The sequence below is a fragment of the Mustelus asterias genome, chromosome 8 (assembly GCF_964213995.1).
Source record: "Mustelus asterias chromosome 8, sMusAst1.hap1.1, whole genome shotgun sequence".
NCBI classification, from domain to species: Eukaryota; Metazoa; Chordata; class Chondrichthyes; order Carcharhiniformes; family Triakidae; genus Mustelus; species Mustelus asterias.
The window spans coordinates 35,747,663-35,771,842 of NC_135808.1; the positions used below are offsets into that span (position 1 = coordinate 35,747,663).

General features: G+C 45.8%; 2 protein-coding genes across 4 annotated transcripts in view; one reads left to right on the forward strand and one right to left on the reverse strand.

Annotated features, from left to right (window-relative positions):
- The window catches only part of LOC144497035 (uncharacterized), a 91,566-nt gene that overhangs the window by 42,762 nt on the left and 24,624 nt on the right, over positions 1 to 24,180 (forward strand). The window contains exons 1-2 of one of the 3 annotated variants that reach the window (XM_078217755.1): positions 17,703 to 17,735; positions 20,829 to 23,575. In XM_078217755.1, coding sequence (XP_078073881.1) covers positions 21,303 to 22,166 — 864 coding nt within the window. In that variant the 5' untranslated portion in view covers positions 17,703 to 17,735; positions 20,829 to 21,302 and the 3' untranslated portion in view covers positions 22,167 to 23,575. Of the gene's footprint in view, positions 1 to 17,702; positions 17,736 to 20,828; positions 23,576 to 24,180 lie in introns of those variants that run through there. The other 2 variants (XM_078217757.1, XM_078217756.1) reach the window with 2 other exon arrangements.
- On the reverse strand, positions 14,403 to 15,506 carry LOC144497026 (uncharacterized). The gene has a single exon (XM_078217728.1). It carries the CDS (start codon positions 15,504 to 15,506, stop codon positions 14,403 to 14,405), a length of 1,104 nt encoding a protein of 367 aa, XP_078073854.1.

Sequence of the window (24,180 nt, forward strand, 5' to 3'; positions counted from 1 at the left end):
TTCACTGACAGAGTATCTTTTTTCTCTTCATAGGGTTATGTCCCCCTTTCACATTATAGCTAATTATCTTTAACGCATCCACAATAATCTGTATTTAATTGACGTGATGTGGAGATGCTGGCGTTGGACTGTGGTGGGCACAGTAAGAAGTCTCACAACACCAGGTTAAAGTCCAACAGTTTTATTTAGTATCACGAGCTTTCGGAGCATTGCTTCTTCATCAGGTGAGTGACAGAGCATCTCACTCACCTGATGAAGGAGCCGCGCTCCGAAAGCTCATAATACCAAATAAACCTGTTGGATTTTAACCTGGTGTTGTGAGACTTTTAATTGACGTGACGGGTGTACCCAGCTTGACAAATAATATCAGAGAAGAGAGCGTTGAGAGAGAGGAAGGGAAAAAGAAAGAAAATATTTCTGTCCCTTGAGATTACTATGGGGTAGAAACTATGTACAAAAGGTTTAACTGTAAATTTGATCCATTTCCAACTGGGGCTCGGCCAAAAATCAAAAATGTTTAAACGAGGCTTAGCATCTCACGATCCGACTCGTTAAATACATAATTGTGTGTAACAACAAGGAATCTCCAGAGCAGACCTTCCGGCATTGGGCTTTCAGCTGCATCGATGATCGGGCAGCTGAATGAACTCAACTCCCCCATCTAAATAAGCACAGTCCTCCACGCTTGGCTACGATCCAGCTAAGATCTCTCAGCTCCCCCAACCACTGTTCCCACTGTTATAAGGACTGGCTAAAAACTTTTACATTTCTGAATAAACAAACCAAATTGTATATAAAAAAGAAAAACATTTCTCAGCTATTTGTAAAGTAATATCCTCAAAGAACAGTATTGCATCAGCTCGCTAACATTACACTGGATTATCTAAGCTGCAGCTATCAAGCTGGCTGCAATTGAGAGTTTTAGTTAGATAACCCAGTCCATGAGTAATGAGTCTGCAATTTAAACAGTTTCATTTCCTTCCCATTTATACCTGACACATATCTCATTATAGTTTTCACACCGTCCTCCCTCATCGGGTCTCTGAAGCAGACCCTCTACATCTTGAACTGTTGGGCAGTTAAACAGAGAATCGCATTGTTGTTGTTTTCTACCAGCAGTGTGTCATCCGATGCGGTGCATGTCTCTCTCCGGCCGTTCGCCCTCCGAGAGACTTGCGGTGATGCCCAAGAGCTTCAGTCCCTCTGCAGCCTCCCATGCCAATGAAAAGATTTTGCTTCCATCCTCGAGATGGACTCTCAGCATCAACGGGTAAGATGTTGGAATCTTGTGCTCTTTTCCGTAAGCTTCTTCTTAATATCTGCATATTACGTCTTTTCCGCGGCAGAGCCGGCGAGTAGTCCTGATCTAGTGTGATCCGCCTTCCTTTCACTTGGAGGTTTTTCTCGAATTTCGGGAGTATATTAGCATCTGATGGCTTATTGCAGCAACCTGTGTTGCTCTAGTTGTAGTGAAGAATCGAGCGGGAGTTAAAATAGGTCCAAGAGAAAGCTTTAGTCCCCACATTCTGAGTTTTCTGCCACCCCATATATTCACGTTATTCTGTCTCCTGAAATTTTCACAGTGCTCAAATCTGTCTTCTAACTGCACGTCTTTCTGAAGTAAATAAGAGAGTAGCCTATTGATGTGTATTCTGCTCTCGGACTCCACTACCCGCTTTCCAAACCACAGACAGCTTGTATCAGTTGAGATTGAATTCTCAAGGGCATAATTAATTTATTTTCTGAATTTTCTCAGTTCAATCAGGAAAGTGCTCATCTCAGATTTTTCCAGACCTGAATGTGGTGTTCAGGCGTCCCCAATGCTACCATGAGGAGAGGGGCGTTAACTTCTCGCTTCCTTATTCTGTCTCCCTGAAATATTTTCGATTCATCTCTCTTCCATCTCATACTTTGGTTCATTCTGTGTTCATACCTGTACTCAGTAAATATTTTGAGGTGATTTAATTAGTGGATGGCAGGGGATTTATGTTAGGGCTAACGGAGCAACACTCAGCAGGCAGCCATTAGGTTCCCCAGCTCCCTCTAGTTAACAGCGCTTTCTAATTTCCAACTCTCTGCTCCTTGATCCTCCATTCACCACAATGCTCTGTAGCCGTCAATCTAGTTTAACAACTCCCTCATCTCTACCTTCTACATCATTGTTCCCGAAATTAACTTTACTCCCTTCATGGCCGATCTCCCTACTCAAGTCCAAGGGGGTGAAGATTTGAGTGTATCTGGCACACAATTGGTTCAGCCATCCATTGCCAGATCTGACTGGACCACTGTGGTGAACCATTGTTGGTTCCCACCAGGTAGTGCTGAGCCAGGGTCTGGCCAGTACTATGAGTCTGTATATATGTTACTGTTGGGGTTAGGGTTGGGCTGTTCTACATGTTACTGTTGGGGTTAGGGTTGGGCTGTTCTACCTGTAATATAGTTCTTGTGGTACATCCCAGTCGGGCTCCGCCTCCTGGGAGAGGTATAAAGGTCACTGCTCTGTCTGGGACCCTTTAGTCTGGGATTGTGTATTATATATGGTAGCTCTATTGTAGTAGTCAATAAAAGCCTTTATTTCCCCGAGTACCTCTAGCCTCGTGAGTTATATCGCGCATCAATTTTATTGACTACAATTGAAATCTCTTTGTTGGAAAAAAAAACGACACAGAGAACATGGAGCAAATGCTTAAACCCGAACGGCTTACGTTGGACCCACGTGCGACGGGCGCCTTGAACACCTTCGACCACTGGTTGAAATGTTTTCAGGATTACCTCGAAGCCTCCGTAGCGGTCACCACCGACGCTGACAGACTCCGGGTCCTCCACGCGAGGGTAAGCGACGCCGTATATTTGGCGATCCGTGGGGCCACCGACTACGAAGGGGCCCTCGCGCTTCTTAAGAAGCGCTACATTAAACCGCCGAACGAGATGCATGCTCGGTATCTCTTAGCCACTTGATGGCGGCAGCCCGGCGAAATGACGGAACAGTACGCGTGCGAGCTCCTACAGCTAGCCAGGGGCTGTAACTGCAAAGCAGTGTCGGCAGACCAGAACATGAACGACCTCGCTCGAGATGCGTTTGTGGCGGGAATCGGCTCGTCTTACATCCGCCTTTGGCTGTTGGAGCAAGGTAATCTCGATCTCACTAAGTCTATAGAGCTAGCGGATGCGCTAGAAATGGCCCCCAAAAGTCTGGCGATGTACCCCGACGACCACGTGGAGACAGCGTGGCAGGGGCAGTCACAGACCCCACTTCATTCAGCGGGGCCGAAAAACTGCGTGATGGCGTTCCCACCCTCGGGCCCGACGACGGCAGCAGCTGTGGGGGAGTGAAGCACCCTCGGCAGCGATGTCCCGCTAAAGCGGTGTTGTGCTCCGCCTGCGGCAAGAAGGGGCATTATTCGAAGGTATGCCGATCCAAACTTCCATCCAGGAACAGCAGTGCGGCGTGTGACTCCCCGGAGCCAGTTTCCTCATCGTCGGCATCGTCAAGGGGTTCTTCCACATGCGAGGCCAGGACATCGCCATTCCAGACGACGGAGTCGCAAGAGACGCGCGACCACCAGGGGCCGCTGGTTTTGGCGCGATCACCCACGTGCGACCTATGGGGGCAGCCATGTTGGTCGGCACCGACCGCGAATGGCCAGCAGGGGTCGTCATCATCCATCTCAGCTGCCTGCAGTTGTGCCCACGAACCAATGGTGGCGTAGATCATCCTGGACCAGGCAAAGCCTCACAGACTCGATAAGTCCATGATGGACATATAGGTAAACAAACACAAGATTTATTGTCTGTTTGACAGCGGGAGCACGGAGAGCTTTATTCACCCAGACGCCGTGAAGCGGTGTGGCCTCCGGATTCAGCCTGTCAAGCAGACAATTTCGATGGCGTCAAGGTCCCGGTCTGTCACCGTGCTAGGGAGTTGCGTGGTAAATCTGACGGTGCAGGGCACGGTTTACGAGAGCTTCAAGCTCCTAGTGTTACCGCACCTTTGCACGCCAATACTCCTAGGACTAAATTTCATGGTCCACTTGAAGAGTGTAACCCTGCAGTACGGTGGGCCACTCCCTCCGCTTTCAGTGGGAGACTCGCAACCTCTAAATTGCCCAACGCGCTCCATCTATAGCCTCTCGACGCTTAAGGTTACCACACCCTCTTTATTCCAGAATCTCGTGCCAGGCTGCAAGCCCATCGCGACTAAGAGCAGGCGTTACAGCACTGAGGATCGGATCTTCATTCGATCTGAGGTTCAGTGGCTCCTCAAGGAAGGGATCATACAACCTAGTGCTAGTCCTTGGAGAGCGCAGGTCGTGGTGGTCAAGAGTGGGAACAAACCCCGGATGGTCATAGACTATAGTCAGACCATTAACAGATACACGCAGCTGGATGCGTATCCCCTCCCGCGCATATCTGACATGGTCAACCAGATTGCGCAGTACCGGGTGTTCTCCACCATCGACCTAAAGTCTGCTTACCACCAGCTCCCCATTCGCCCAGAGGACCGACAATACACGGCTTTTGAGGCGGATGGTCGCTTCTACCATTTTCTAAGGGTTCCTTTTGGTGTCACGAATGGGGTCTCGGTCTTCCAGCGTGCTATGGACCGAATGGTGGACCATAACGGACTGCGGGCTACCTTCCCGTACCTGGATAACGTCACCATCTGCGGCCATGACCAGCAGGACCACGATGCCAACCTTCTTAGATTCCTACGCACTGCATCTCGCCTGAATCTGACCTACAACAGGGAGAAGTGTGTATTTCGCACGCGCCGCCTAGCTATCCTTGGATACGTGGTGGAAAACGGGGTCATTGGCCCTGATCCAGACCGTATGCGTCCCCTCCTCGAACTTCCCCTGCCCACTAGCGTAAAAGCACTGAGAAGATGCTTAGGCTTCTTCTCTTACTACGCACAGTGGGTTCCCAATTACGCGGACAAAGCCCGTCCGCTCATCAAGTCTACCTCTTTTCCCCTAGCACCAGAGGTTCGGTTGGCCTTTGAAAAACTAAAAGCCGACATCGCGAAAGCCACGATGCACGCTATCGATGAGTCCATCCCCTTCCAGGTGGAGAGCGATGCATCTGATTTCGCCCTGGCCGCCACACTTAACCAGGCAGGCAGGCCCGTCGCCTTTTTCTCTCGCACCCTCCAAGACCCCGAAATTCGACATTCGGCAGTGGAAAAGGAGGCACAGGCCATTGTGGAGGCCATCCGGCATTGGCGTCATTACTTGGCGGGAAAACGGTTCTCCCTGCTCACGGACCAGCGGTCCGTGGCGTTCATGTTCAATAACACGTTACGGGGCAAGATCAAGAACGATAAGATCTTGAGGTGGAGAATCGAACTCTCCACCTATAATTATGACATCATGTATCGTCCAGGGAAACTCAACGAGCCCTCGGATGCCCTGTCGCGTGGAACATGCGCTAGTATGCAGGAGAATCGATTGCAGGCTCTCCACAATGACCTCTGCCATCCGGGGGTCACTCGGCTCTACCACTTCATAAAAGCCCGAAATCTACCCTACTCGGTGGAGGATGTCAGGTCCATAACCAGAAGCTGCCGGGAATGCGCGGAATGCAAACCGCACTTTTACCGACCTGACAGGGCACAACTCGTTAAGGCCACTCGTCCCTTCGAAAGACTGAGTGTGGATTTTAAGGGCCCCCTTCCCTCGACAGATCGGAACGTGTACTTCCTCAATGTGGTTAATGAGTACTCACGATTCCCTTTTGTCATTCCCTGTTCTGATATGACCGCTGCCACGGTTATCAAGGCATTTCGTGATCTTTTCACCCTGTTCGGTTACCCCTGTTACATCCACAGTGATAGGGGCTCGTCGTTCATGAGTGATGACTTGAGGCAATACCTGCTCTCATACGGGATTGCCTCTAGTAGAACCACGAGCTACAACCCTAGGGGTAACGGACAGGTTGAACGTGAGAATGCTACAGTCTGGAAGGCTGTCTTACTGGCGTTGAAGTCTAAAGGCCTTCCAGTCTCCCGTTGGCAAGAGGTGTTCCCTGACGCGCTCCACTCCATACGCTCACTCCTGTGTACGGCAACCAACGCTACTCCCCATGAGAGACTGTTTTCATTCCCTCGGAAGTCTTCCTCTGGGACCTCATTACCGTCTTGGTTGACGTACTCAGGACCTGTCCTCCTGCGGCGACATGTTAGGACCCGCAAGTCCGACCCTTTGGTTGAACAGGTCCATCTCCTCCACGCCAACCCTCAGTATGCCTATGTGGCATACCCTGACGGGCGAGAGGACACAGTCTCGATTCGAGACCTGGCGCCAGCAGGTGGCTTGGAAAACCCCTGTCGCTCCCATACCTCCTGTGAGAGACCCCCCAACTATTGTTTCCCCTCCTGACACGGCGCGGGCAGCATTGGGACCATCACTTAACCCTTTTACTCCCATGTACAGCTTGCCTGAGTCCAGGAGATGGTCGCCACTTCAAGGTGTGCCCGAGTTCAGCGGATTGTCACCACCTCGGGGTCTACCGGCCCGTGAGACATTGGAGGAGCCGTTGGACACCGCCTTGGGGAGAACGCCACCGCAAGTGCCTACACCGGTGTCGTCGCCGGTGTTGAGGAGGTCACAACGACGGTGCGGTCCCCCAGACCGTCTGAACTTATAGACTGATGAACAATTGTTCTGTGTTTTTGTACACCGCCGGCCTTTGTTTTCAAAGGATGGGTGAATGTGGTGAACCATTGTTGGTTCCCACCAGGTAGTGCTGAGCCAGGGTCTGGACAATACTATGAGTCTGTATATATGTTACTGTTGGGGTTAGGGTTGGGCTGTTCTACCTGTAATATAGTTCTTGTGGTACATCCCAGTCGGGCTCCGCCTCCTGGGAGAGGTATAAAGGTCACTGCTCTGTCTGGGACCCTTTAGTCTGAGATCGTGTATTATATATGGTAGCTCTATTGTTGTAGTCAATAAAAGCCTTTATTTCCCCGAGTACCTCTAGCCTCGTGAGTTATATCGCGCATCAACCACATCAAACAGTAGTGGTCCTGTTTTCCTCTGCCAAAACTGCTGAATACTCCAGGACCATCCTGAAAAGATAACCCACAACTTCTCCTCCCCAATACCAGCGTGTTCTTGTGGAAGTTATGTTCCAGGTATACAGAGCTCTGTTTAGACCCTATCTGGAGAACTGTATTTAGTTCTGTGCACTGTACCTCAGGAATGATACATTGGCCTTGGAGGGAGTGTAGTGTAGATTCACCAGAATGCTCTTGGGCCTGAAAGGGTTAAATTATGAGCACAGGTTGTACAGGCTGAGCTGGCATTCCCATAATTGTAGAAAATGAAGGAATAGTTGGCACAATGATTAGCACTGCTGCCTCACAGAGTCAGGGACCCGGCTTCGATTCCAGCCTTGGGTGACTGTGTGGAGTTTGCACGTACTTCCTGTGTCAGCGTGGCTTTCCTTCAGGTGCTCCAGTTTCCTCCCACACTCTAAAGATGTGCAGGTTAGGTAGATTGACCATGCTAAATTGCCCTTAATGTCCCAACATGTGTAGGCTAGGGGGATTAGTGGGGTAAATATGTGAGGTTATGGGAATGGGGCAGGAGGGGGGGGGGGGGGGGGGTGGACCTGGATAAGATGCTCTGTCGGAGAGTCACTGCAGACTTGATGGACTAAATGGCATCCTTCTGCATTGCAGGGATTCAATGAATATAATCTAATTGAGGTGTTTAAGATTAAATTAGTTGATGTGGTACTTCGAGAGACTATTCCTCTGGTGGTAGAGTTCAGAACAAGGAGACAGAGCATTAAAATTAGAGCGAGGCTGTTCAGGGGTGATTTCAACAAACACTTCTTCACAGTTTACATCCCACCTCGGGCGGAAGTGAAGATCGCGCTTGATGAAATATACACCACTACGAATAGCATTGAGACAAAACATTCCAAGGCCTTGTTCATCGTGCCTGGGGACTTCAATCAGGGCAAGCTCAAGAGCATACTACCAAGTTACCGCCAACACGTCTCGGGAAAACCTTATCACAAAACTCACACTTGGAAGGTTTCTCCCGAGTGGATTGTGTGATGGACCTGAATGTCCATAATTTTGTGAAAGCTTTCTCACACATGGAACAGTTTCTCCCCGTGTGAATGCGTTTGTGTCTGTGGAGCTGCCATGCCTTCAAGAATTATTTGTTGCAAACCTCAGGCATAAATGGTTTCTCTCAAGTATGAGTGCATTGGTGGTTATGTAAATGGGATGAACATGAAAAGTATTTGTCACAATTTCTCTACCATGCGACTGTCTTCATGTTACTGGTGGTACAACTGAGCCTGTTAAGCCCACATCACACACAAAGAGCCTCTCACCTGTCAGAACAAATCAGTGGTTCATAGAATCATAGAATCATAGGAACCCTACAGTGCAGAAGGAGGCCATTCGACCCATCGAGTCTGCACCGACCACAATCCCACCCAGGCCCTACCCCCACATATTTACCCGCTAATCCCTCTAACCTACGCATCTCAAGACTCTACGGGGCAATTTTTAACCTGGCCAATCAACCTAACCCGCACATCTTTGGATTTCATGAAGCTCAATGAATGATTGAAGTTCTCACCACATTTGGAACTCATTCAGACTTCTTCCCAGCCTCACCCTGACTGATCACCCAGAGCCGAATCTTCTGAAAGGTTGGTTGTGACCTTTTTCAGATCTGATGATATGTCAAAGCTCCCCTGAACTGACCAATTTGCTGGTGATGGTTTCACAAGCCAACCTTCTCTGTATTGAGTAATGCTGCAAAGGGACTCAAAGTCTTCCCACAATTGTTGCACTTGTTCCTTGGCTGATAGTCAGGATCTATCTGTGGTGTCTATCCTCTCTGTATTCTCTGGTGTAGTACAGTGCAATCCTTCTGTAAAAGAGGAAAAGGAGACATGATTTCCTCCAACTGCCGCTCCTCCTATGCTGAAAGGATTTGTGGAGTTACGCTGTGACTCTTGTGTTCTGACGAAGGGTCAGTCTGACGAAGGGTCATCCAGACTCAAAACATTCTCTCTCCACAGGTACTGTCAGACCTGCTGAGATTTTCCAATTTTTTCTGTTTTTGTTTCAGATTCCAACATCTGCAGTATTTTGTTTTACTCTTGGGTAAACTGTGCTGGGGAATTCCTTTTGCTTGGGGGAGTGACTGTGATTCAGAGATTAACTCGAGCGTGGCCAACTCTCACAATATAATGTTCACTTTGACGGTCAGTCCTCGGACTGGTGCAGCAAGGGTGAGAAGGTAAGGCAGTGCTTCAACTGTTGAGTATTTCCAGCATTTTTAAATTTTGATTCTAGTTTTAAAGCACATAAACAGACCATTCAGCCCATTTGCTTTCTCCTGGTGCTCATTTTCCATGAGCTTTTTCTATCCTATCTCTATTGTGTCTCTTGTCAATCCAAGATCCCCACTGGTACCCCTCTGTGCATTGCGGTCTGGTCTGCATTCAGTTTAGATAACACCTGTTGTCCAGTCAGTGGGACTACTGTGACTTGTGTGGCTTCATAGAAAATCTTCCCACCGCCATCGCTCTGGTTCCTACCAAGGGTCAATCTCTGCTTTTCAATTCGATTCAGCCGCTCGGGGCTCGCGCTTCCTCACATTCCAACTCCCGAACGCTGGGAGCCAACCGCCGCTGCGCGCGGCAGAACTACAACTCCCATCAGGCACCGCATGCCGACTCTCCCCATGATTCCATACTGCATCTCCTCACTGTGCAGGCTCCATGCTGTGGACCCATGCAACATGGGTAATGTACTTCCCACCGGGCTTGAAGCTGGCTCATCCGTACCTGCGCAGAACCGGGAGGCGCTGTGAGGAAAGCCTTGTGTGGGAGAGTGGGAAACCCCAGCAGCAGCTGCTGCCTTTCTAGAGGAGACTGGATTGTGATGGAGAATCTGAACAAGTGGGAAAGGAAGGACTGGAAAAGGCAGAACTCCCTGGATGATAAAACAGGTAGAATATAGGATGAAACTGGATGTCACCTTAATAATTAAAATAATAATCAGGATATAAAGAGAGAGGATAATTACTGCCCCCTAAATTATGGGACTGTTTGATAGGCAAGTAAATAGGTAAAACTTCGTAAGATTATGGGTGGGTGAATTAAGGACCAGAAAGGTGAACACTCTAAGACAGAGCGTGGTGGAGATATCAGAAGAGAACCGGGTCCTTCCCCGGGAGAAGATGCTGCTGAAACCATAATGACAGAGGAGGTCATTGAAACTCAAGGTGTGTTGACCATTGATAAAGAGGAGATATTAGAAACACTGGCGTACTTAATGTTGCTAATGACCAAATGGGACGCGCATCTTGGACACAGAGGGAATTATGGAATGGTAATTTCAGAGGTACTAGCCATAAACTTCCAATTTTCCTTAGATATAGAGATACCAGAAGACGAGAAAAGGGTAAAGAATTAAACACTAGTCAATGAGTATGAACTCAGTGATAGGAAAGCTTTTAGACCCGATAATTCATTACAAAATTATCACTTTGCAACTGTGGAGTAATTCAGGAAAGCGAGCATTTATTTTTTAAAGGGGCAAAAAAAGGCAACTTTTCCCCAAGTGTGGCATCAGGGGCTATTCTCCTTCCATTTGGTTGAGCAATCCTCCAACTTTTCTTTACTACCTCACTGTTGTGGATGCCCCACTGTCTGTACAGTTTGCTGGGGGAAACCCACTGCCTTTACACAGCTTCCAAACTGACTGCTGTCTCATTTCTGCCACAAGACTCTGTGAGGACCACTGTACATTTTTTCCACTGGATTAAAACTAGGCAAATCTTTCAGCTGTTTTTCAATTGCAAAATTGCAACTGTGCTTGACCTCCACCAGCCTCCCTTATGTGAAAATTAAAGTTAGTTTTTCTCTGCTTCAATGCAGGCCTCATGAGCACTAATCTCCTGATGATTCTCTCAATCCCGTGAGATGCAGCCCACATCAAAGCAAAACTGCAACCGTCTTCTGTGATCAAACACCCAGTGTTCAATAAAGTAAACTTTACCTGACCATTTGATTACATAGCCCATATGAATACTTAACATTACTAATGGATGTGATTGTCCTCTCTCCAGACTCCCTGGATCCATGAAGAAATCCCCATGGTAACTGTTACTTTCAGCATCTTTTCATCTACAGACATAATTTAAGTATTTTATTGAGGTAAGGCTTTTTTGGCTCCATTGCAAACTTAAAGACGACCCCCTCTTGTTTATTGCTTTTATACCTCTACCCCTGACCTTGTCAGATCAAGATGTGGAGATGCCGGCGTTGGACTGGGGTAAACACAGTGAGAAGTTTAACAACACCAGGTTAAAGTCCAACAGGTTTATTTGGTAGCAAAAGTGTGGCTTTTGCTACCAAATAAACCTGTTGGACTTTAACCTGGTGTTGTTAAACTTGTCAGATCTACACAGATTAGCTATTCATTATAATAAATTCCAAGCTTGTTTGAATTGATTTACATTAAAGTTATTACCAATTCCTCAAACAGACGCTCCCATTTATTTACAGGTAAAACTTTAATTCCTGAAACTCAAATGTATATTCCAGATTATCTGAATTATGAATTAGATTTTTGCAACAGCAGCAAAATCTCTCAAACAGCAATGTGATCATGACTGAATAATCTGTTTTTGTGGTACTGATTGCAAACTGACCAGGACATCAGGGATAACTTCTCTCTTCTACAACATAGTGTAATGGGATATTTTATATTCACCTAGGAGGGCAGACAGGGCCTTGGTTTAACTCATCTGAAAGATGAAACCTCTGACAGTGCAGCACTCCCTCAGTATTGCACTGAAGTGTCATCCATGTTGCTCCATCTCCTCCTCCTTCAGTCTTATCTCTCTTCATTATTGTGCGCTCCTCTTATATGTTCTAGTTACAAGAGCATTTTAAATAGAAGCAATGGTTCACTATATGGCCTTTCAAGCCTGCTCCGCCATTTATCACGATCTTAGGCTTCAGCTCCACTTTCCTGCTCATGACCCTTATCTCTTAATTCCCAATCTCCCTCTAGTTCCTTCTCATCATAATTTTCCTTCTTTTCATTGCCACCCTTCACCTCCATTATTATCCCCTTCCTCCTGCTTCTCACTGAGTCATAACACAGGAGGCTATTATAGAATCATAGAATCCGTACAGTGCCAAAGGAGGCCATTTGGCCGATCAACTCTGCATCAACCCTCTGACAGTATCTTACCCAGGCCTTTTCCCCCATCTTTCTGCCTGTTGTATCTGTGCTGGAACTCTGAAGGAGCAATTCACCCAATGCCACTCCCCTGTATGTCGTCCCTGTAGCCCTGCACATTTTTCTATTTCAGATAATGACTCACTTCCCTCTTGAATGTCTGGAATAAACCTCCATCCACCACACTTTCAGACAGTGTATTCCAGATCCCAACCACTTGCTGTGTGAATCTGCTCCCACCGCGCACTCAGACAGTGTAACCCTGATCTTAGCCACTCGCTGTGTGAATAAATGTTTCCTCATGTCTCCATTGCTTTGTTTCCCAATTACCTTAAGTCTGTGTCCTCCAGTCCTCAATCCTTCCACCAATAGGAACAGTTTCTCCCTGTCTACCCTGTCCAGACCCCTCATGATTTTGAAAACCTCAATCAAATTTCCTCTCAACCTTCTCTTCTCCAAGGAGAACAGTCCCAACTTCTCCAATCTATCTATGTAGCTGAAGTTCCTCATTTCTGGAGCCAATTTTGTGAATCTTTTCTGCACCATGTTGAATGCCTTGAATCCTTCCTATAGTGTGATGCTCAGAACTGAGCACAATACTCTATTTGGGTCCGACCAGTGTTTTTTATGGGTTTAATATAACTTCCTTGTTTTTGTACTCCGTGCCCAGATTGATAAAGCCCAGGATGCCAGATGCTTTATTAATCACTCTTTCAACCTGTTCTTTCCCTTCAGTGATTTATGTACATATACACCCAGGTCCCACTGCTCCTGTGCCCACTTTAGAATTGTTCCCTTTATTTTTATATTGTTTCTCTGCATCCTTTCTACCAAAATGAATCACTTTATTCTTCACTGCATTTAAATACGTCGTTTCTCTGCCCATCCTGTCTATATCCTTTTTAAGTTCTTCATTCTCCTCCTTGCTTCCAAGTTTGGTATTATCTGCAAATTTTGAAATTATGTCCTGTACACCAAGGTCTCTGTCATTAATATACATCAGGAAGGACATGGGTTCAAACAATCCCCGGGGACTTTCTGATAGAGTGACAATGGGGCAGATGGGTCCTTTCCTTTCTTGAGTCACAACCTTCATGGAGACTGATGATTTCCAGTTAATAGTTGAAAGGATGACAGATCAAAATTTCATCTTTTAGCAATTTTACTGTGTCAAATGACCAGCCAAAAATATTATTGACTAAACACTACATTCATTTGCTGGCAACTTGTATATTAAAATTTAGAAATGCTTTACTTATCACACACACAGTTACAGTTTTTATAAGAAACAGTTTACAGTTGTTCCCAGTTTCCAAAGGGATTGCTTCATTTTCCTTTCTCACCAAGTAACCTCTACTCCCAAAACTACCTTTCACCATTAGGGATATGCTATTCATTCTAGCCCCAAGCTAGGCAAATCTTCCAGCCCCTTTTAACTCCACACAAACATGCATTCTGATAGAGTCTCAGCAGTTTACAGCATGGAAACAGGCCCTTTGGCTCGACTTGTCCGCGCCGCCCTTTTTTTAAACCGCAAAGCTAGTTGCAATTGCCTGCATTTGGTCCATATCCCTCTATATCCATCTTACCCATGTAGCTGTCTAAATGCTTTTTAAAAGACAAAATTGTACCCGTCTGTACTATTACCTCTGGCAGCTTGTTCCAGACAGTCACCACCCTCTGTGTTAAAAACCTGTCCCTCTGGATCCTTTTGTATCTCTCCCCTCTCACCTTAAACCTATGCCCTCTAGTTTTAGAGTCCCCTACCTTTAGGAAAAGATGTTGACTATCTAACTGATCTATGCCCCTCATTATTTTATAAGATCACCCCTAAACCTTCTACGCCCCAGGGAAAAAAGTCCCAGTCTATCCAGCCTCTCCTTATAACTCAAACCATCAAGTCCCGGTAGCATTCTAGTAAATCTTTTCTGCACTCTTTCTGGTTTAATAATATCCTTTCTATAATAGGGTGACCAGATTGTTTTACTTTCATCATTTTCTCTTCTTATGGTACAGTGTGGCTCTGATGATGCTTCAGGAAATTGAAGGTTTTGGTGAAAGGATTGTCACAAATGTTGCACCTGAAACATTTGTTCTCTGTGTGGGTTGTCTGGTGTCCCCAGAGGTTCAAAGACACGAGGAGAGCTTTATTGCAAAGCTCACAGCTGAAGCTTTACTCCCTTGCATGGATCCTTTGATGGAGCAAGAGTTGGGATGACCATGAGAAAGATTTGTCGCATGCCTTGCATTTGAACGGTTTCCCCCCTGTATGAATGTATAGATGAGCGCGGAGAGTCGATTTGGTTGATAGTGATTTGTTGCACACCTTGCAGGTGAACAGCTTCTCCCCAGTGTGAATGCGTTGATGTGCACGGAGGTTTGATGACTGTGTGAATGCTCGGTCACATATCTTACACTTGAAGGGTTTCTCCCCCGTGTGAATCCTCCGGTGCGTCACGAGTTCGGAGCTTTGGGTGAAAGCCATCTCACAAACTTCACACCTGAATGGTTTCTCACCTGTGTGAATCCTGTGGTGTATCAGGAGACTCGAAGATGTCACAAAAGCTTTATCACAAACCTCACACTTGAAAGGTTTCTGCCCCGTGTGGATCATCTGATGGACCAGGAGGTTCCCTAACTGTGTGAAGGCTTTGTCACACAGCTCACACTTCACTGGTTTCTCCCCAGTGTGAATGCGTTGGTGAACACGGAGGGCTGATGATTGTGCGAATGATTTGCCGCACAGTTTGCATATGAATGGTTTCTCCCCAGTGTGGATGTGTCGATGTTCACGGAGACTCCATGGCTTTGTGAATGATTTGTTACATGCCACACAGGTAAACAGCTTCTCACCTGTATGAATGCGCTGGTGTTTGCGGAGTGATGATGAGTTTGAGAACAATTTGTTACAAACCTCACATGTGAATGGTTTCTCCCCAGTGTGAATGCGTTTGTGAATGCGGAGTTGCGATGAATGAAAGAATGATTTGCCACACACCTCACACGTGAATGGTTTTTCTCCTGTGTGTGTGCGTTGGTGTACAAGGAGGTTCGATGACTGTGAGAATGATTTGCCACACACCTCGCACATAAATGGTTTCTCCCCTGTGTGACTGCGTTGGTGAATCACGAGGCTCGATGATTGCGTAAACCTTTTGTTACAAACCTCACACTTGAAAGGTTTTTCCCCAGTGTGGATGCGTCGATGGTTCACGAGTGTCGATGACTTAGTGAAGGCTCGGTCACACACCTCACAATTGAACTTTTTCTCTTCCATTTAGCTGTCCTTGTGTTAACAGTTGTGCAACAGATGTGTCATGCATGTTAGGAGATTGCATAAGCCTGTGGAGCCCACCTCACACTTGACCAGCCTCTCATGGGTCAGTGATTCATGAGGCTCGATGAATGATTAAAGCTCTCGCCACATTTGGTGCCCACTCACACTTCTCAGCCTCACCCTGACTGATCACCCACAGGTAAACCTTCAGAAAGGTTGGTTATGATGAAAGGTTCTATACAACTGACCAGTTTCAGATCTGATGATATGTCAAATCCCCCCTGACCCGACCGATTTCCAGATGATGGTTTCACTGCCCAACCTTCTCTGTGTTGAGCAGTGCTGTGAAGGAACTGGCTGCCTTCCCACAGTTGTATAGTTATTCCTTGGGTGATGGTCAGGATCTATCTGCAGTGTCTATCCTCTCTGTATTCTCTGGTGGAGTACAGTGCAATCCTTCTGTAAATCAGAAAAAGGAAACATGATTTCCTCCAACTCCCTCTCCTCCTTTGCTAAGATGCTAACTCCTCAGTTAGAGCCTCTACCACAGTGAGTGCCAGTCTGTTGTTCCCCTGTGTGGGGATCAGAGGCAAGTACTCTCAGCACCTCAATTTCTGACTGAAGACACTTCAGCATTGTGTCTGGATTTGGGAGGTCTACCTAGTGTTGCTCTGATATGATGGTTGTGGGGCTGTTTAATCTGTTTTTTTTACTTATTCCTCTTGGTGTTAAACTTTCATGTAGCCTCTGTATTACTGTGGAGCAAGAGAGGAGGAAAGAGGAAGTGGAGGATAAACAGGCATCAACAAAAAGAGAAAAAGATCATAAATAGGAGAAGCCCATCAAGCCTGCTCTGCCGCTGGATAAGATGATGCCTTATCTCCACCTTCCAGCCACCACCACCACCACCCATTGATTCCCTTGTTGATCAGAAATCAGTCTCACTCAGCCTGGAATATATTCAGTGATCCCACTATTCTCTTGGGTAGAGAATTCCAGAGTGCAACAACCCCTAACTCATTCTGAAACCTTATTTTTAAACAATGCCCCCGAGTTTTACATTCACCCGAGAAGGAGTGACAGAAGTAGGAGAGAGTATATGAGTGCAAATATCAGTGGAATAGAAGGAGAGTTAGACAGGAGGAGAAAGAGAGAGAGGAGGTAAGAGGGGGGAACAAAAGAAGAGATGATAGGAGGAGAGTAAATGACTCCACAGAGTAAATTACTGCATTAAATTGAATACAACACTCAGAACAGCGGCAGAGGTGATTGGACTTTTGTGGAATAGCTGAATCCCCGAGGTACTGAGAGCGATAGATAACATGGCATTAAAGAGGAGACTTACAGAGCTCCCAGAACAGAAAATAATTGCTCCTTCACAGAGTGTGTAATGACTGTCTGAGAATAGTCCGTGTGAACGTCACTCACACTGGATCATCCCACAATGCTTTCATTGTCAGGAACCTGGACATCACACCCATATTCGGGGAAGGTGAGTGACCTGGCGATCAGCTGATTAGGGACAAGCCCATCTGTGGCTGCTGTCACCATTTCATGGACCACACACTGAGGAGGAAGTGTTATTTGTTGATGCTCATGTCCCTGTGAGGGAATCTCTCCAAATACTTGGGCAACCTTTTCTCTCCTCAGATGTCCCTTTCTTGTGTACCCATGTCTCCTTTGCCCCTCTTTCCTATGTTTCCCCTCTCCCATATCTCTGTATTTCTTGGGTCCATGTCCCTCCATTCCTCCTCTCACTCCAGTGTCTCTCTCTCCTGTCCCATGTGCTGATCCCACCACTGCATATCATCACTCCCTTGGATGCTGTTGATCTTCCTTTTCTGATCTGCTGTCAAACACATCCGAGGCGACACATCCCACTCTGATATTGTCAGTTTGAAAGTCTCAGAGGATAAAGAATGTTATTCCCTCACTAGAAATCTCTGTCAGACATTTACCAGGGGAATTGAGACAGCAGCTGCAATAAGTGAGGTTTTATTCAGATGGGATAATGACAAGTTTAAATCCCCACCTGATCTGCTGCTCAAAGTCGCCTCCGTTTCACCGGTCAGTTTCCCAAGCTTCAGGAAACTCCTGTTACTCCAGAAATATTTGGATTGGCTGTGAGAGACATCAATCAGAGAGCCCACCCACTCTGCCCATTCTCTCCTCTTCCTCTTTCACAGCTGTTTCACTTCCTGTAGGGACTGAAAACCAAGTGAGGAGATGGTGAGTGAAGGAGCAGAATTTATAATAATTACATTGCATAATATCCACACTAATGTTCAGGCAGTCTGACTATCCTGTGGGGAATCAGGTGTGGAAATGCCCCTTATGCTGTGTGAGAAGATCCAGCTGAGAGACCTGTTTACTCGGTGCTTTGTGCTGAGCTGTTTGATTGGAGCTGTGTGTTGGATATTGTGTGTGTTTATTGGAAGCATTTCCCTTCTGATTTACAGGCTGAGTTTTGTTGTTGGATCATTACTGAATATGAGAAGGTGAGGTGTAATTATCTGGGAGGGGCAGAGTGTCTGAGGATTCTTACTGAGTTCCTATTGTTGTGTGTGTGTGTGTGTGTGTGTGTTGGCAGCTGGTTATTATCCTACGGACTGTAAATGGTCAATTCTGTCTGAAGGGATCTGGATGCTTCCTGTATTTTGAAATCCCTCCAAGACCTCGCACCACCCTATATTGGAATTTTGGAGAGGGTACAGAAGAGATTTACTAGAGTTGTTCCAGGATTGAGGGATTACAGTTACTGGATAGAATGGGATTATTTCCCTGAGCACAGTCTGGATTGGCATAAATTGTGGCATTGTAAACCAGAGGCCCAGGCTAATGCTCTGGGGACCTCGGTGCGAATCGCCCGACAGCAGATAGTAAAATTTGAATTCAATAAAAATCTGCAATTAATTACCTGATGATGACCATGAAAACATTGTCAATTGTGTCAGGGTACCAGATCAGAAACCCCCAAGGTATATTATGAAGCCAGATTTGACCCCAACAATTTTCTATATTGGCATTAATGTGAGCAGAGGATGTTTCACTCCAGGCGCAATTCTACTGACAAATTAGGGTGCTTTTCTCAAAACAAACTTTATTTAACAACACAGTTTAACTACAACAAATAAATTAGTTTAACTTTTAACAATTGAACAATACTTAAACATGGCAAGGTACAATTCTTAACTGCTAATCTATCACTATTAATTACAAGCAATAATCTGTTTATAGATTTGAAACCCTCTTTAAAATTTGTTAGCAAACACGGGCATACTTGCTTTCACTTAGATTAAGAGTCATGGAGCTTTCAGCCTCTGGAGAGAGAGGGAGACAGAGAGACACTTCTTTCTTCCATCAGCCCCAGGTAGCAACTGCTCTTTGTTTAAAAATGCAGATTTTTCCTGCAAGTTTAGCTCCTCCCATTAAACACAAGACTCTACATACCTTGTCTAAAATCCCATCAGTATAAGCAAATGTCCATTAGCACATTCTGAGCTAAGATCAGTTATTATCTTGCATTCTCAGCATTTGAGCTGCATGTTTTCCCAGACAAATCAACTCTGTAACAAAACACTGCCTCTTAAAACAGCCCCACCTTAAACGTAAAATGTATCAAAATAGCACAATTGTTGTAAAAACACATCTGGACCACGAATGTCATTGAGGGAAGGAAATATACTGTCCTTACCTGATCTAGCCAACATGTGACTCCAGATCCACAGCAATGTGGGTGACTGTTAGATGTCCTCTGAAATTCCCCAGCAAATCACTCCGTGTAAGAGTAATTTGAGATGGGCAATAAATGCTGGCCCAGTCTGCAAGCCCACATCCTATGAAAGAACTTTAAAAAGGTCCAGCACCACAGCAATTTGTCTGTCGTAACTGTAGACACATTTATTGAAATATCTTTTCATGTCTTTTAATATCTTTTAATTTTACCTGAGGGCCTCTTCCTTTCCCAAAAGCCTGAGCTTGGATTTGATAGTTGTGCCAATGCTGTGGCTGATAGCTGGTATTGCCAACAGGAAGGGTGGAGCCGTTAATCTAAACAGCACAAATTTCTCCTTTCGCCACCCGTCTTAAACTGGAAGGTTTTTGGATCTGCTTCCTCTTTTATCAGCAGCCACTGGGGCATTTCCCAACTCCTCTGTTTTGGTGTGATCCCGTTTCCTATTAATTAGCCCACAGCTAATTAAACTCAAAGGGTTAGTTGATCTGTGCACATTCAAATGTGGGAAAGGAGTCACAACATTGCCACCTTTGCAGTGATACAGTCAAAGAGGGATAGCGAAAGGAAAGTTTACAGTGCAGAGGCTCAGAGAAAACAAATATTGTTTCTCGTGGTGTCCAGAATCCAGAATCAGTCCAATTAGGTATTCTTTCAGAGGTTGGTGAGCTGAAAACCAGTGCTGGTTTCTAATATTGTTGACTTTACACATTGAGATAGGCATGCAGAGGTGAATCAGTCTTGTAGACAATGATACAGAATTTCCAGTAGAAGCTGTGTAGATGGGGCTAAATGTCCAACCTGGGCCAGAGCTCCTTGTCTGTGATGCTGCAGGTTAGATGGTAAAATAGCAGACTGAAACTTTGCAGTTCCACAAAATAAAGGGCCATGTCATATGGCTTCCACCTCTCCGCCCTAGCTTTGACAAGTGTTGTGTATCCCTCGTCTGGGACCCCAAGATGGTTCAAAGTCTCAACCATTAAGAATTGAAAGGAAGGTTGTGCAGCCCTTTGTCTTAGCTGATGAGTAGACTCCAATTGGGCAGCCTGGGTTATGAAATGCAGATGGCATTTGTATAGGTCTTTTTGCATGTGGTCCACGGGTGGCACAGTGGTTAGCTCTGCTGCCTCGCTACGACAGGGTCTGGGTTTGATTCCATGTGAAGTTTGCACGTTCTCACCGTGTCTGCGTGGGTTTCTTCTGGGTGCTCCGGTTTCCACCCACAGTCAAAAGATGTGCAGGTTAGGTGGATTAGCCATACTAAATTGTCTATTAGTCTCCGAAGATAGATATATAAGTTAGGGGGGAGTAACAGGGTAAAATCTGTGTGGTTATGGAGATAGGACCTGGGTAAGAGTTGATGTAGACTCGATGGGCTGAATGGCCTCCTTCTGCATTGTAAGGATTCAATGAAACCGAAGTGTGTGACAGTCAAGTCAGGAAAAAGAAAGGACTTGCATCTGATCCCCTGACAGGGGAATAACAGACTGGCACTCACTGTGGAACATTCTCTTACTGAGGAATCAGCACCTTCAGCAAAGGATGAGAGAGAATTGGAGGAAATCATGTCTCCTTTTCCTGTTTTACAGAAGGATTGCACCGTACTACACCAGAGAATATACAGAGGATAGACACCGCAGATAGATTCTGATCATCACCCCAGGGATAACTCTGCAACTGTGGACAGATATCCAGTCCCTTCCTCATTGCCCAACACAGAAAAGGTTGGACACTTTTGAAACCATAACCTGGAAATCGGTCAGGCCAGGGGAGCTTTGACGTATCATCAGATCTGAAACTGGTCAGTGGTGAGGAACCTTCAATCAGAAGCAACCTTTCTGAAGGTTTAGCTGTGGATGATCGGTCAGAGTGAGGCTGGGGAGAAGTGTGAGGGGGCTCCAAGTGTGGTGAGAGCCTCAGTCATTCATCCAGTCTCATGAATCACTGATTCATTCCTACAGGTGAGAGGTTATTCAACTGTGAAGAGGGCTATAGAGGCTCATAGGATTTCCTAATACACAAAGTGCATCTTGAACAACCAGAGTTAAGACAAGGGCAGCCACATGGAAGAGAAACGATTCAAGTGTGATGTTTGTGATAAAGTTTTTGTGACATCTTCGAGCCTTCTGTTACACCAAAGGATTCACACAGGTGAGAAACTTCTCAGGTGTGAGGTGTGTGAGGCAGTTTTCACCAATTTCTCCAATCTCCTGAGGCACCAGAGGATTCACACAGGAGAGAGGCCATTCATGTGTGAAGTGTGTTACAAATCGTTTTCTCAGTCATCCACCCTCCGCAGTCACCAACGCATTCACAGTGGGGAGAAACCTTTCACATGTGAGGTGTGTGAGAAATCATTCACATGGTCATCAAATCTTCTCAGCCATCAACGCATTCACACTGGGGAGAAACCATACACGTGCGAGGTGTGTGACAAATCATTCTCACGGTCATCGGAGCTCCGTGTCCACCAACGCATTCACACCGGGGAGAAACCATTCACGTGTGAGGTGTGCAACAAATCATTCTCAGAGTCATCAGCCCTCCGGGAACATCAACGCATTCACACAGGTGAGAAACCATTCACATGCAAAGTGTGTGATAAATCATTTTCACGATCATCAGACCTCCGTGTCCACCAACGCACCCACACAGGGGAGAGACCATTCACATGCGAGGTGTGTGATGAATCATTTGCGCAGTCATCCACCCTCCGTGTTCACCAGCGCACCCATACAGGGGAGAGACCGTTCAAGTGTGAGGTATGTGACAAAGCTTTCCACCAGTTATCAAAGCTCCTGATCCATCAGAGGATCCACACAGGAGAGAAACCATTCATGTGTGATGTGTGCTACAAATCATTCTCGCAGTCATCGAGCCTCCGCAGACACCAGCGCATTCACGCGATAGTAACCGTTCAAGTGTGATGAGTGTGACATAGCCTTCCCAAAGTTTTCAAAGCTCCTGATTCATCAGAGACCCACATAAGGGAATAACTTCAAATTGGAGATTTGTGATAAGGCCTTCTTGACAACTTCAATGTGAGATATTGGTATGAGTTCTGTAATAAAACCTTCACATAGTTCTGGGACCTCCTGGAACATCAGTGATCCCACATGGGAACTACCAAGCTAAGTTCTTGCCCAGTTCGTCATCACAGTGCGAATCTCTACGCAAGCTTAGAGCAAAGAAAGTTCAGTGGTATTGGGACACAGAACAAGAAGCAGCTTTCACTCACATCAAACAACTAGTGACAACATCGCCAGCGCTGAGTTACTATGATGTAAATGACGAAGTCACCCTGCAGTGAGATGCCAGTGAAACAGGACTTGGAGCAACCCTCATGCAGCAAAGACAACCAGTTGTGTTTGTATCCAGAGCATTAACACAAACTGAATGATGCTATGCACAGATTGAGAAAGAGTGCCTGGATATTGTCTTTGTGAGCATTTCAATCAGTACCTGTTTGGGGGAGAGAGAAAGTAGTGGTGGAGTCTGACCACAAATCACTTCAAAGCATCTTTCTCAAACCACTTTGATCTACTCCAAAGGAAGTTATTTCATTTGCAGAGATATTGCTTGGAAGTGAAGACCTGAATGTTTTAAAGATTGAGCAGGATTTTCCGGCCACGCTCGCCCCAAGACTGGAAAATTTGGCCCGAGGTCAATACACCTTTGCATGGTCCGCCCCCACCCGCTATGATTACCTTGGCAGGCGGGACGGGAAAATTCTGCTCTATGGTTGGGTTGTTCCTTTCTTGCCAGTGGAGAGCATTGTTGCAGATGGCACAGGAAAATTTGGAGAGTGACCACAACTCAACTTTTGGCTGCTTTATAAACATTCTCGTCTCACCCACGATGATGTCTGCTACTGGCAGGATTGGAAAATCACAACCTATGTGTGCAGTACATCTATTTTAGAACATACTAGGAAGAACACGCAACTTTTTGTTCATGTGTGGTCATTTTGTTTATGGACTCTGTTTCGTGTTCAGGAGTTTGATTGATGCGTTTTTGGTTGTGTTAATTGATTATTTGATCTTTTGTGATTGGAGTTTGAGGGCTAATTAGACAGAAGCTTCCAGAGAGAAGACTTAGTTTCTGGCAGAGATCACCGGATGGGTATAGAATCCTGTAACTTATCAGATTTTTAAAAACTAACTTAAATAAACCTGTTTAGATTTTGAACGAGTGTCATCTCTACATTGTTCTGAGATGAATCATTTATCCAAGATATACAGCAAACTGGTGATATGTAACACTGTATCTGGCACAACTTGCAAATGATAATATTTTAATGAAAAAGACCTTTAGATAAATACCTTGGTTCACTGTGATCTTGATGTGACCTAATATGACTACATAAAGAAAGGATTGAGGACATTTTATACCACGCATGGGACATTTTTAAAAATTCTGATTTTTCCAAACAGGAATAATATGAGTTTCCTGAAGCTTGGGAAACTGATCGGTGAAACAGAGGTGACTTTGAGCAGCAGATCAGGTGGGGATTTAAACTTGTCATTGCCCCATCTGAATAAAACCTCACTTATTGCAGCTTCTCTCAAAGTTCCCCTGGTAAATGTTTGACAGAGATTTCTAGTGTGGGAATAGCATTCTTCATCCTCGGAGGCTTTCAAACTGACAAGATCAGAGTGGGATGTGTAGCTTTGGATGTGTTTGACAGCAGATCAGAAGAGGAAGATCCGCAGCATCTAAGACAGTGATGATGTGCAGTGGTGAGATCAGCACATGACAGGTGGGAGGGACAAAGGATAGGGGGGAGGAATTTTCTCCAGTTCGCTTCCTCTGTCTCAAGGTAGTTTTTATCTGGTTAGAATTAGATTTTAATGCAAGGAGTCAGGCTTATTAAAATAAAGGAATGAAAGGCAAGCATCTTGATTGAGTTAATTACACACGGTCAAGGAAGCCATTTTGAGA